The sequence below is a fragment of the Abrus precatorius genome, unplaced genomic scaffold (assembly GCF_003935025.1).
Source record: "Abrus precatorius isolate BTA unplaced genomic scaffold, Abrus_2018 Scaffold8, whole genome shotgun sequence".
In the NCBI taxonomy this organism is placed as follows: Eukaryota; Viridiplantae; Streptophyta; class Magnoliopsida; order Fabales; family Fabaceae; genus Abrus; species Abrus precatorius.
The window spans coordinates 22,849,060-22,863,475 of record NW_020874428.1 but is presented as its reverse complement, the minus strand read 5'-3'; the positions used below and the strand labels follow the sequence as shown (position 1 = coordinate 22,863,475).

Below are 14,416 nucleotides of genomic sequence, written 5' to 3'. Positions count from 1 at the left end.
TCATTAATTGCATTCCTAATTTTTTATTACATACTAATCGTTATAAGGACCGAGCATTGACTACATGATCCTTCGAGCAAATTTATTTAATATTAATTAAAACCGATTCATTTTTTATTAAAAATAAAGAAATAACTACGTTTAAAAATACAGTTTAATATATCAGTAAAATTGTTTATATAATTTTTTGTTTTAATTTTAATCAGTATTTAAATGAAATTTATTAGCATCCCATTACCTTTATAAAATACTATTGAAAAGACTGGTTTGAAATGATATTTATCGAAAACACTAATTTAGTTATTCAACATCAACGCATTTATTAGTGACTGGTGAATCAATATCTGAAGGTGATATTGAAAGGTTCATATGTTCATTATATATCGGTAAAGAAGTCCTGCCATTCCGCCAAGTGAAGATTTTGAAAATTTATTCAAATAAAATTAAGATAAATAATAATGACTAGTGTCTTTAAAAATTTGTTAGCAATTCAGAAATTATATTTTTTAATATATTAAATATCTGTTTTTTAATTTATTAATTAAAAATAATTTTTTAATACTAATTGGATCGAGATTTAATAAAAAAAATATATAAATTTTAGGTAAAATAAGAACGGAAATAAAATCATCTCAACTAATCTCGCGTCTACATTTGCTTATAGCTTCTTCTTCTTTTTTCTTTTCTTTAAATTTATGTTTCTTTAGCAGTTTCTTTGGAACAATTATATGCTTCTTCAAACCTGTATATCGTTTTAATAATTGGCAGAAACATACCAAATTTAATATAAAAAAGCACATACAAAAATAAAATAATATATATATATATATATATGTATGTATTTGTATTTGTATCTTCGTTTGTTCTTTTATGGATGTTTTATTTTATTGTTTGAGTTGTTTATAGTAAGATAAATAAATAGGTTTCTTTATTAATTATTTTCTTAGCCTAATTAATTGATGTTTTTATTATCTATCCATTAAATAACTTAAAAAAATTAAATAAAAAGCGTTAGTTATTTCCGCTGCCACTTAAAATGTGGGACTTCAATAATAACAGAGCGTGCGTGTGTTTGAAGAGTAGCTACACAAAAACAAAATATAGGGAATCTTCTAGCTAAAAGAGACATGAATTATAAAGTTGCGTTTGACTAAAGAAAATGTTTTTGGTTTTTATAAATAGTTATAAAGCTTTATTTCGTTTTATTTTTCTATTTTAAAAATATTTATACATAAATACTTAAAGATATACATAATTCTTTAAAAACAGAAAACAAGATGAAGATAAGGTAATATTTTTTATTTGTTTACAAAAGTAAGAAACAAAACATAAAATATTTCTTAAAATAAAAAATATTAAATTTTAATGCTAAATAAATAATTGCAGCATAACTTTGCATCTAATTGACATCTGAAAAACATATTTACATTAATTTAATTTAAATAAAATTTTAATTGTTTTATTATTCCAATAATTTACTATATTTTTGAGATTAGTCATCGTGATGTATTGAAATGGACAGATTGGTTTTTTTATAATCCCAATAACAGTAATTTTGTTTTTAATTTTAAAATCTAAATTGTGTCACAATCCTTTCTAAACATTTAATGTGGTTGGAGATCAATGGGCGGTTCATACTCTATAATACTCTCATTTTTTACTTTTTTTAAAAGTCATTAATAGTTATAATAAATTATGATTTTACATATTACGTTAATTTATTTATTGAGCATTAGAAATTTTTTTTTACGGTATCTAATTTTATTTAATTTATTTTTGTATTTTATTTATTTGAGTGAGCTCTTATTTTTCATTTATTTTTATGTATAACTTAATTTTTATACAATGTTAAAGTATAATTTTTTACAGTGTTAATCAATTAAAAGATATAATAAAAACTTCTCTCTTGTAAAAAAATAACAATTACATAATTAGTATTCCTCTTATTTAGCTAAACTATAATTATTCCATCAACTAATTTTTCGCTTAGTTGTCATTAACTGGTTAATAGATTTACAAGTCAAAATATATTATTTTATTAGACTCAAACGCATTAAGCCATTAACATAGTAAATCAGTTTAAGAGGTGGTTGGATGAAGTTCATGTAAATATAAAAATTGTTGAATTTTCACCTAAAAAAATTAAAATGTGCCACAACAATCATTAAAATTAAGGAATTATGTTTTTAATAAATAATTGAAGTTGGAAAGACCCGACACTATTAATGAATAATTGAGTTTCTTAAATATGTTAAAACGAATTTAATTCTTAAACGTATATGTAATAAAAAAAAATACTAAACATTCTTTAATAATTTTCACACCTATCAAAAAATTAGTTTAAACTACCAAGAAGATATATCGATGAACATAATAAAAAACATGGTTGGAGATCAATGTGCGGTTCATGTCCATTTCAGGTATACGTAGGCCCCATTAGGATCCGGAACTGCACTCCACGTGTCATGATGAACTTAGTCCCTTAACCAGAAATAGAATTTCAAGTATGCTTTAGTTAAAATAAAATAAATCTATATTACTTTATTAAAAATCAGTTTTACTAACCATGGACCATAAATTAATGATAAAATCTTAATAAATATGTATTTATAACATTAAATATTATATACCTTTTAAAAATTATTTTTAATTACCTAAGTATAATTCTTAGAACAATGATTAACAAAATTATTAAAAAACTAACATGTTATGATAAAATATATTTATAATGTACAATAAACCATAAAATGATTAAATTTTGATATATGTTTGAATTGACTTATTTTTAAGTTCAAATCTTTAATAAAGCTATTGAAAAACATTTTTGAATAAATTGAAATAGATATATAAAATTATTGCTATGTACTTTTTTTAAATAATTTTACCAGATAAATTTGCAAAATAACCCACCCAATTATACTGGAAGTATAACGGGGTTGCCTAAACGGTTCAGAAAGAACTAATTACGAAACCTTAATTATAAAATGGTTATACCACTTCTTAATAATAAGGTACACGTATATTTATTGAATAATATAAAAACTTAATTATACCTCAGTATATTATATATTATATATGTAGTTATTATTACATATTACAAAATCTCGATCAAAATCCAAAAGCCACATAGTAATAACTTTATTAACTTTTATTGTATAAGATATTTTTGAAATAATTAAAATTTAAAAATAAAAATAATTAGTTTATTATTATTTAAAGAGACAGCATAGATTTATCATTTAAATGAAATAAATTAATTTTTCTATGAATTTTTCTATGAATTTAAATATTTTTTACCACCAAATAATGAGATTAATTAATATAAAATTGTTCCTATTTAATTAATAATTTTCAATTCAAACTTTTGATATGAAACTGTAATAAATACTTTAAAAGAACTTAATCACTTATAATAATTTTATTCAATTTTAAAAAATTATCTTTTATTACGTTTATCTATTGTTTAGACTTTAAACCGTACAAAGAATTCTAACATTTAAAAAAATTGGATATATATGTATATAATCAACCGAGACAATTGTAAGAAACAAACATTGATTTGGAGGGATTGGCTGTATGGTCACCAGACAGCAAAGCCAACCGCATATTTGACATCGATTTTGCTGGATAAACATCTTTCATCCTTCTTTCATCTTTTTCTTATGCTATGAGAGAATCATACATAACAATAATAGCTTTAATTATTTTCATGATTTTCTTTCCCATAACGCAAGAGTAAAAAAATAAAAAGAAGATTCAAAATTTAATTTTACCTTGACGTTCCAAACCCCTTTTAAATAACTCAGAATATTTGCTTAGACATTACGTAAGCATTAAAAGTTATTACATCACAAACTTCTTTTTTTAAGTTTCTCTTATTTAACCAAGAAGATGAAAAAACAGAACTCTATCTTCCAACACAGCTATTAATTTTATCCATGATACTTTAATCTTAACATCTTATTTGAGGCCAATTTTCTCTCTGTCAAAAGCTTCTGATAATTACATGTTCACTAGTCCTCTTTTTATTTTTATATATATGTTTTTTCACGAACCCCCACCAACTTAACAACTATATTATGCTGAAAAATGTTCCTTTATGTGTTCTTCTTTCTGTCATCTTCTGTCTCAAAAGCACAAGATTCTCTTCTTCCTCATTTCTCACCATCAACTCATGCTCTCTCCTCTCTCTTTATTACATATTAAAATCTTTTCCCATAGCTAAAAATCACCATTCACCAAATACACCCATGATACCCAACTTTTATTCACCTTTTCTCAATATGATGCAACCTTATATTAATCCAATCTTTCTCTCTTCTTTTTTCTGCAGTTGAGAAAATATTCTCCAACCCAACAAGCAAAAAACTTCTCTACCCTTTTCTTGTTTATCCTTTTTATTTTGTTCTTGCCTTTTGTTTTCTGTGCTGTTGTTAGGATAAACTTCATGATGGATTTCTGTTTCTCCCAAGGAAACTGTACTGACACCAATGAGGCTTCCAATGCACACGTTTCCTCTTTAGTTGTAAATGACTTTTCTGACCATAAAAGGCTCAAATTCAGAACCTTTTTGAGAAAAGTGATCTGGGACTTTACCTATGCATTTGTTGCTGTTCCTTGTGGTGGCAATAACGACCTTAACGGTATAAAAAATACAACTTTGGAGCACAACAACAAGGCGTGGTTGCTGGCTGAGTCTGGAGCAGAATTGGCAAGTGCTGACCCTCAATCTGTTCACTCATCTTTCAGGTTCAGCTTCTGTTCTCAGGTTGAGGTTGAGTCCTTCAACATGAGTTCTTCTTCTTCTGCTGCAACCGTTTTGATGGTGAATTTGGAATATGAATCTCAAGCCAGGGAGATGAAATGGAGGAGGATAAAGTCACTGGAGAGAAACATATCTCCTGTGGTCAACACGTTGATCAGGTTCAACTATGGTGAAATTCTATCAGCCACTCGCAATTTCTCCGAAGGTAACTTTTGTGTGTGTGTGTGTGTGTGTGTGTGTGTGAGAGAGAGAGAGAGAGAGAGAGAGAGAGAGAGACTGAGAGAGATAGTTTTTCTATTGATGAAGGGAGTGTTTGAAAGAGTTCATGGAGAGATTTTTTGAGTTTACGAAAATAACTTCTGACTTTTATAAGTTATTTTTAACTTATTTCAATAAATTTTGTGTAAGTTATAAAAATAAGCTCATTTTAGCTTATTCTAATAAGTTTCTTGATTAAATTTATGGCATAAGGTTTGTGTCACAAGAGCTTATTGAACAAATAAGTAATAAAGCTTTTTACTCGAATGTACAAAAAATCAAATTTGATTCCTTTGTGTCATTGTTTTTTTGTTATGGGCAGGGAGAGTATTGGGGAGAGGTGCCTTGAGCTGTGTTTTCAGAGGAAGAGTTGGGCTTTTAAGGACCGCTGTTGCGATTAAAAGGTTGGATAAGGAAGACAAGGAGTGCGCCAAGGCGTTTTGTAGAGAATTGATGATTGCTAGTTCTCTTCATAACCCAAACATTGTTCCCCTTGTGGGATTTTGTATTGACTCAGAACAGGGTTTGTTTTTGGTGTACAAGTATGTATCAGGGGGCAACTTAGAGCATCACTTGCACGGTAGTATTCATTTTCTCTTATTTTTCCTTGACTCTGATATAGTGTTTACAGCTGATTTTCACTGATTGTAGCTGTGCTATTTTCTATAGGGAGGAAGAAGAGTGTGAGGGGTAGTTCACCACTTCCATGGTCTGTGAGGTATAAAGTTTCAATTGGGATTGCAGAAGCTGTGGCTTATCTCCATTATGGAACTGAAAGATGTGTTGTCCATAGAGACATTAAGCCTTCAAACATTCTGCTTTCCTCTAAGAAAATTCCCAAGGTAAGATACTCTCTTTGTGGTCAGCTGTAGAATAGTGTTGTGGAAGTTGTGTCATAATTCATAAGCTGCCCTTACAAGTCATTCTGATGGCTTTTGTTAAATTGCAGTTATGTGATTTTGGATTAGCAACATGGACTTCTGCACCTTCAGTTCCTTTCCTTTGCAAAACTGTCAAAGGAACATTTGGGTATGAACTTAACCCTTTCATGTTGATTCCAGCAATTTTTTTGGTCTTTTGCATTATTTGTTTTCATATTCTAATTGAAATCAAGTGTTTTATACCTCCCTTTTTGAACAGTTACTTGGCTCCTGAGTATTTCCAACATGGGAAAGTATCAGATAAGACTGATGTTTATGCTTTGGGAGTTGTTTTATTGGAACTCTTAACTGGCCGGAAGCCAATTGAAGCAAAAAGGCCTCCAGGAGAGGAAAACTTGGTTTTATGGGTAAGTTAATGGTCAATTTTTATGGCTTGAGATTGTAAAACAAAGCAATGATGTGAATCACTGGACTTTCCCATCAGTTTCTAACTTATAAAACACGACAATAATAATAGCCTAGTTGTTTATACCTATTAGAAACCAACAGAATAAATTGACATTGGTCATTTTATCTGATTCTATAGTAAAATTGCTTGATCTAGCTGTAAAATAGTTACGTTTGGCAGTTATGACTAAATCTTTGTTGGTAATTTCCTCTGGCATTTAATTGTGTAGTTGTGTATAAGAACAGCAATATCAAATGGACATGGTCTTTTTGACACCTTAAAATATGACGTTCTCTTTCAGGCTAAACCTTTGCTTAAAAAAGGTAAAGGAGCAATTGAAGAGTTGCTTGATCCTCAAGTCAAGTACAAGTTAAGATACTCAAAGCAAATGGCTCGAATGGTTGATGCAGCTGCTGCTTGTGTTACAAGTGAAGAATCTAGGAGACCTAGCATGCATGAGATTCTTGCAATACTGAAAGGTGAAATAGAGCCTGTTTTATCTAAAAGAAGGAAGTCTGGTTATCTTGGGAATGGATGTTTGATTGATTATTACCCTCAATTACAACAAACAAATAATGAGATGGATAGTTTCTTGGCTTTGGCAATGCTAGGAGTTCCTGAGTATGAGTATGAGGATGGTGATTATCTTTATGGCCATTAAGACTTTTTTTGTTTGCCATGACGTGACTCTCACTGTAGTGCTAGGGGTTAGATGGGAACGTTTTCAAGTTGTTGATAGAAATAGGAGCTGAGAGGAAGGTTACTTGTTTGTACATTTCTTCCCTTTACCTTCCCCTTTTCTCAAAGGGGTATAGTGTAATAGATTTTCATTCATTCTTTATGGTTATGTTCAATTCATGTTGTAAAACTCTTTATTGTCTGTTTATCCTTTTGAGTTCTTGGCATTCTTTTTCTTGGCTCTAAAGCATATAAGTTAAAGAATACCCTTGTTCTTGTTCTCTCTCCACCGATTTAAGCAAAAGAAATGGCACACAACCAAGACAATGGAAGGAATGGATGAGTATTAGGTGAAGATAGATATAAAACCATGTAACGTGTCTAAATACTTCGCTTGTAAATATGACGTATAAAACTACAAACTTTGTATTTTAAAGCAGGTTTCATTTAAGATTAGATCATCTCTACATGTTAGTCACGTATCTTTGCGATGAGAAAAAGGGTCAAGCACCTTCTTTTATAATATTATTTAGTTCTTCCAAATTAAGGGGTCGCATTTTAGAGAATAATTAAGTGTAGTTATAAAATGGACTAGAAAATCAACAGATATACAAGTATAATAAATTATGAAGTTATTAAATTTTTTGAATTAACAGTTATAATTGTATTTTTTTTTTTTTTCCTTTTAAAGTATATCATCTCATTTACATTGGTCAGATAGAACACGTATGAGATGAAACCAAACGTTGGACAAATCAATACAACTATTAAAGCGGTTCTAATATGTAAATGAAAAAGGTTCAAAAGAGGCTGACATCATGAATTGAATGAACCTCTCATTGTCATCTATATGTATATAGAAAGCATGCACACACAAGAACTATTTTTCTCTTCCAAATGCTGAAAACATAGCACAAAAGAAGAATGAAATTGAATTAACAAAAGTGGGTTAACTTAAAAAATCTTGGCAACATCCTTCACTAGGCCACGGTTGGCTCTGGCAAATTCTGTGAACTCCTCATAGGAAATGTAGCCATCCCCATCTGTGTCAATCTCTTCCATCATTCTTTGCACTTCTTCTGCTGTCACTGATCCAAGTGTTTTCAGTGCTTCTCCAAGCTCTGATGAAGAGATTTGGCCATCGCCGTTGGCATCGAAACTCTTGAAAATGCGCTCTCTGTCAGCCACATCTTGAGGATCATCAGCCATTGCAGATAGAATGTGTGTATGACAACGAGTTCCTTTTGGTTTTGGAGTTGCACTGAAATTGGAGATTTGTCAAAGGCTTAGAACTTGGCTTTTAAAGGGGTCGATGAGCATGATGTAAGGACACCCTTTAATAGCGGGGTGTCCTCTTTGGTAACAAGAAGATTTGGTCATAGTGCACAACCGTATTACTATACTTATTTATGGTTGAAAATGATCTAAAATTTGTTCAGGAAATGGAATGGAGGTGCATGATCTTTCAGGGTCATGGTTGAAACTTGAAAGTGTTTTTACCATTGGCTCAATTTCCTACTTGAGAATGTGAAAAGACCCCTACATCCACATAACTTCTTTTAGAGGATTTGGCTTTTATCCTACCAGATTTAACAAATGCAAAAGCTAAATTAGCATAATGAAATTTTTATAATCTTCTTTAATTATAATTGATATTATTTTTGTGATAATTTAATAAATATTTTTTTCTTATTTAAAACATATTTTTATGTTTAAAATATGTAATTTTGTTTTTTAAAATAAAATCATTCAATAAAAATTATAAACAAACTTATGTGTCTTTTACTAAAAAAATGATATAATAATTATTAATTACTTAACTCATCTCTAACTCATCTCTAACTCATCTTATGAATTTACTAATATAAGACTAAAGAAATATGAAACTATATAATAGGTCATAGGTCTTGGGGGGATGGGAGAAGAGAAGAATTATATGGTACGCCAATTAAGCCTAGTGTATAAACAACCTTTATGGTTGGTCATATTGAAACACTTTGAATTTTGCATCATCAAAGAGTAAAAAAGTTTTATAATAACAACTAATGATATATTTTCCCATCATTTAATGGGTTTAATTATCTTATTAATATACATCTTCTATTTCATATTATTTGTTTTTTAAGATAATTCATGGTTTTTAAAACTTAATAGAAGTGTACTGACTATAATTTTTTTACATAATTTAAGCACAAGTTATCAAATAATTTTAAAAACATAAAACTTTTATATTCATAGGTTACTTTAAAAAGTCTTATTCATAATATTTTCTAATGTAAAATTTTTTATATTAACAACGTATCAAAAGTAAACTATATCCTTTAAAGAAAGTATTAATTACATTAATAATTAGCGAAACGATTCCGTGTATCGCAAGAGTTAACTTTACTAGTTTAATTGTGGAAACAATTGGTTCTTATTTATTGCATTAGATCACTAAGTTCCCAAGAAAATTCCCCCAAAAAATCCTCAGTCCTCACATAATTACAGAGATTGGAGTGTAAATTTATGATACGGGCTTAAGCATGCAATTCAGAACAGCTTCCTTTGTGGGTAAAGCTGGTATTGCACCTCTCTCTGTCACAGTCAATGCACCACATGCATTAGCAAACTTGAGAGAATCTCTCAATTGTTCCTCCTTCTGCAAGTTCAAACCATATACTTAACTTTTAAGAATACATATATAATGAAGAAAAGACGAAATATAAATTGACTAAAAATAATCCAGAGACATCGGGAATTAAGAAACTAAAATTTTCAGACGACAGCAAATATAACGAGATATTTTAAAATTGAACTCAAGCTTGAAAGAGAGAAATAAATGAATCCACACTAATTTTTCTACTCTATCCATAAATTATGTGAAACAATGAAGCAGAAATGGTAGAAACATTGCAACGTAAACTGTAGTCTTAAACATCATTAATTTTCCCCAATTACAGGCAGGCTTGGCTAGACTTAGGTTACTTCCTACTAGTACACTAAAGTAGTCCTTGAAACTAGGGACTTTGATCAATTTAGTTCTTGGAAGTTTTAAAATTATCATTTTAATCCATGAAATTATCAAATTATGATAATTTTAAATGACATATGTTTGGTAATTTTAAATATTTTTTTAATTTTAAACACTATTAACTAGTGTTCATAATTTTAAGGACTAATTTGAAGTATTACTCAATTATTTACAACTAAACCTCACTTGTGGGGATACATTTGCAAAGCAATTTTGATTGAGCCTGTTTCAAGTCTTCTCTGTTTTATATTAGGTGACAGGCATAAAATCGTAGTATTCAATTCACATGCAATAAATTCGTTTTTATTTTTTCGGTGAATAATTCAATCGATTAGAAATGTTGTGTGATGCAAACTTTCATGATGGATAATATCAAAAGCAAATTCTTTTGCTCGCCTGAAGTAATGAAAGATCCACGGTTAATTGTGATAATATTCCAGCCACAAAAGCATCACCAGCACCAGTGGTGTCAACAGCATCCACCTTCAAACCCTTGACTCTACCACTAAACTCCTGCAAAAGAGATAGATAGGACAGGTTTTAAATTATAATTATCAACAATACACTATAACTAGCAGCATAAATGTAATTACAGCATAGATAGGACTTTTAGTAGTTTGTAATCAATTTCTGAAAGAAGATATGGATGTCAATCACTGTGGATCAAGTAATAACAAAACATCCCTGATATTGTTTTCAATTATTTCCAGTTTCAAATAATGTATATCTACAAGACTTGCAACAAGGACATTAACCTTTGACCTATACAAGGTTGATTATTACCTATATCTTTCATTAACAGCCCAATTTTTTAAAAAGTAAACCAAATTTCCCAAGAACCTTAGTTCAAGTGACACCAAATCTATTTACAGGACACTTGATCCTGAGTTAAAATACTTCAAGGGCTTGCCTTCATTGGTATACAGAGGAAATATTCATCCAGTTTATAGAAGAGTTGTGCGATTTTTTTTATTTTATGACCCAACACTGCAAAATGATCTATAAGTATAATGTATTTGCTAGAAATAACCTGTTTCAATTATTAAGCTGACAGGAATATGATTATGAGGGTACAGTTTATGCAGAAACAATTCAATTGTTAATTGTTACTGGCATTCCTTTGGAGATACACCGAAAGGTGCCCACAAAAGAAATAAAATGAATTTTGGGAAATGGCATTCTTGGAAGGCTTACCTTGGTGTAATACCTGCATCCTTCCGCACCTTCAGTAACAAGGAGGAGCTTGAGGTTTGGATGGAAAAGTTTACGAACAACAGCATCATCATATGGGTCTTCACCATTTGTGAGAAAAGAAATCTCTTCTTCGCTTATCTGAATAATTATCAGATTGGTTATGTTAGAGATGGTACTGTTTCTCTAATTCACATTCCCCAGTAATCTGTACCATAGAAAAAGGGAAGAAAAGTCTACTGGTAAAAGCATATATTCTGCATTATTGATAGGAGATGAACCTTGATGATATCTGCAATCTCCCATATACTCAGAATTCCTTCTCTTGCACTATCCGCTGAAGGCCATAAAGGAAGCCTCAGGTTAGGATCATAAGAGAGAACTACACCAGCATCTTTTGCTGCTTTCGCTGCAGCTATATGTGCTGATTTGCATGGTTCTGTAATAAGACTTATAGAACCATAATGGAAGATCTTGGCCTGGCAGAAAGAAATAAAAATAATTCATGAATTAAGTAGAGTCAAAGTAGAAACAATAAAAAGGAACATAAATTCAGCAACCATTTTGATGTTTTGCCCGATATTAAGGAAACTTGAAAGGGAGTTCTTAAACTACAGAAACAGCAATGCTATGTAAGCAATCAAAATGATGGTTTAGGTCCTTGAACAATGAGTTGTAATGTTTAAACAAATCCCAAAATTACTAGTTAACGAAGTGATTTTGAGTAATTGAGCAAAGTTAACTTAATTGAGAAAAGTGCAAAAGAAAGAATATTGAATAACTTGGTCAATAGTGATTTCATTTTGCTTTGATTGAACTCTAGTGGATTATGGCATACATTTGTCTTTAGTTGGTAACCATGAATAGCAACTTTGGTTTTACCTTTTTAATTAACTCTAAATCGAGTTCATCTTCTTGGAGCAGCATATCAGCACTAGGATTACGATAAAACATGAACTCTCGCTCCCCATCACTCCTCAATGTAACAAATGCTAAAGCAGTTCGTGCACCAGGGTCAAAACGCATGCCTTCATTGTTTACATTATTTTCCTTGAGTATATCAGCAAGCATATATCCAAATTCATCCTCACCAACCTGTTCATGTTGCATAAAACATTAAACTCTGGTTAAGGGAGATCTCATCAATAAATTACTATCTTTTCTTGCATTCTTTCTTTAATCTCGGAACTAGTACTTAACAAGTTACAACAGATTTTATGCTTGCAGAGTTAAGTCATGAGTATGTATGAGCATATACAGAATATATCAAGGGTTCATTAATGTCACAAGATCAAATACCAAATTCCAGTTCATTATTTGATCAATTGAGTTACCCTCATTTTTGTCCCCAAAAGATTCATGGATGACAGAGCCTCAAATTAGTCCCTGAAAGATTTGTATCATCAGTTTAAACCCATAACAGTGAAATGTGTTGCCACGTCAGTCCTTTTCCCAGCCTCTGTTAGAAATATCATTAATAGATTGACCTGGCTTGTTAAGTGCATATGTGGCCCATTAAATGCCACCTAAGCATCCAGTAAAGCCACCTAAACATTTATGCGGTAAAGTTGTTAGCAAGAGGGCTAACATGATGACATGTGAATCTTCGAGGAATTCAAGTGATGACGTGTTACCACTTTAATTATAACAAACAAAACTCCAACACATTCTACAACAAACGGAGAGCCAACTGACCAGAACAGCAAGCCTTTAACCTCAAAAGCAAGAGATTTTACATATTTCATGCAAATGCAAACATAACACCTCCTTCATTGCAGACATCAACCTAGTACCCAGCAAGCAACCATAGAACCCATACCTCCTGCACATCACAGAGAATAGAGAAGCCAAAACCACCAACCATGAAAAAGGTTGCCCATAGCTACCTCTAAACAGTAGCTCCACCCATAAATTAACCAAACCGACAAAGATCACCAAAGAAAAATTCCTGCCACAACTACCCTGGCACTGTATATTAGTATTGTAAGTAGAAAAAAGAGTTTTGCACTTAACCCCCATTTTTTTTTGTCACTCAAAGATTCACATGCCATTACTTTAATTCCTTAAGAATTCACATCTCATCAGATTAGTCATTTTGCCAGCATGTGCACTAAGTGGAGGATGCTTAGGTTGTGTTGCCACATGGATTTCCAGAAGGCATTTAATGGAACATATTAGCACACAATGGGTCACATTGGAATCCATTAGTGGTGTTTCTGAAGGAAGCTTAGCTGACGGAGGGACTAACTGTTGACACATTTCATTGCTGACGGACTATACTAACGATACAAATCTTTCAGAGAGGAACTAATCTAACATCATAAACCTTTCAAGGACTAAATTGGGAGTTAAGTCTTGATCAACCATAAGTTCTTTTTCATGAAAACTAATTTCAAAAACGAATGTGATGAAATTAACAATCCAAGCTCCTTTTTCTGGACAAAGTTTGGCTCCTAAGTTTCAGATTATAATATGATGCTTCCTACACCTATCAAAAGTATAGAAAGAGCCTTGAGAACTACTAGTATAAAACCTTTCCAATAAAAGCTGATGAACCTCCTAACCGGGCTATGCCTACTGCAACATTGGCAGGGGCACCACCTGGAGCCTTTTTAAACGCAGGTGCATCAGCCAAAGAAAGGCCACTGATAGTTGGGACGAAATCAATGAGCATTTCTCCGAAACAAACCACAAGAGGTGATTCCTTTGTTTCAGGTGTCCCATCACCAGGAAATGCCTTTCCTATAACAGAAAAGTTGAGAAGTGAAAATACATTCATATCTTAAGTGAAACTAAACTAAAGATAGAAATCTTTTAAATTAAGGTAACATTTCAAAGAGCTCTTACAAGCTTATTTGTGCTTATTTACTCTTATAAAAATAACTTGTGACTCCTACAAGCATCTTTCAGCTTACTTCAAACAAGTTTCATAGTTAAATTTAATACATAGGCTCTCTTGCAATAAAAGTTAATTGCAGAAGCTTCTAATCAAGTTCTTTATTCAAAAACACCTAAAACCTCACAAACAAAAATCTCCAATTGATAATAGAAACTGTACCCTCCCCTAATTGCAACATATTCCAAAATAATGCAAAATTTCAAGCAAAACAGTAAACAGTTGTTAGCTCATCTTTATAACAAGCATAAAATCTGGATTTTGTAAAAACCCAGATTTCGGATTA

At 31.0% G+C, this 14,416-nt stretch overlaps 3 protein-coding genes across 4 annotated transcripts in view; 1 reads left to right on the top strand and 2 right to left on the bottom strand.

Annotated features, from left to right (window-relative positions):
• Positions 1–3,929: 3,929 nt before the first annotated feature.
• LOC113846037 (probable serine/threonine-protein kinase PBL7) lies at positions 3,930–7,461 on the top strand. Its single transcript, XM_027473849.1, has 6 exons — positions 3,930–4,970; positions 5,346–5,603; positions 5,693–5,865; positions 5,973–6,052; positions 6,164–6,311; positions 6,654–7,461. Exons 1-6 carry the CDS (start codon positions 4,448–4,450, stop codon positions 7,011–7,013), a joined length of 1,542 nt encoding a protein of 513 aa, XP_027329650.1. The 5' UTR covers positions 3,930–4,447; the 3' UTR covers positions 7,014–7,461.
• A 523-nt stretch (positions 7,462–7,984) lies between these two features.
• LOC113848374 (polcalcin Ole e 3) lies at positions 7,985–8,239 on the bottom strand. The gene has a single exon (XM_027477852.1). The coding sequence runs from the start codon at positions 8,237–8,239 to the stop codon at positions 7,985–7,987; it is 255 nt and encodes an 84-aa protein (XP_027333653.1).
• A 1,114-nt stretch (positions 8,240–9,353) lies between these two features.
• The window catches only part of LOC113845880 (probable fructokinase-6, chloroplastic), a 6,857-nt gene continuing 1,794 nt past the window's right edge, over positions 9,354–14,416 (bottom strand). Inside the window, exons 3-8 of one of the 2 annotated variants that reach the window (XM_027473547.1) lie at positions 13,768–13,976; positions 12,117–12,329; positions 11,516–11,713; positions 11,238–11,375; positions 10,440–10,556; positions 9,354–9,671 (exon numbers count right to left, since the gene is read on the bottom strand). In XM_027473547.1, the coding sequence (XP_027329348.1) occupies positions 9,537–9,671; positions 10,440–10,556; positions 11,238–11,375; positions 11,516–11,713; positions 12,117–12,329; positions 13,768–13,976 (1,010 nt within the window). In that variant the 3' untranslated portion in view covers positions 9,354–9,536. The remainder of the gene's footprint in view (positions 9,672–10,439; positions 10,557–11,237; positions 11,376–11,515; positions 11,714–12,116; positions 12,330–13,767; positions 13,977–14,416) is intronic. The other variant, XM_027473548.1, reaches the window with a different exon arrangement.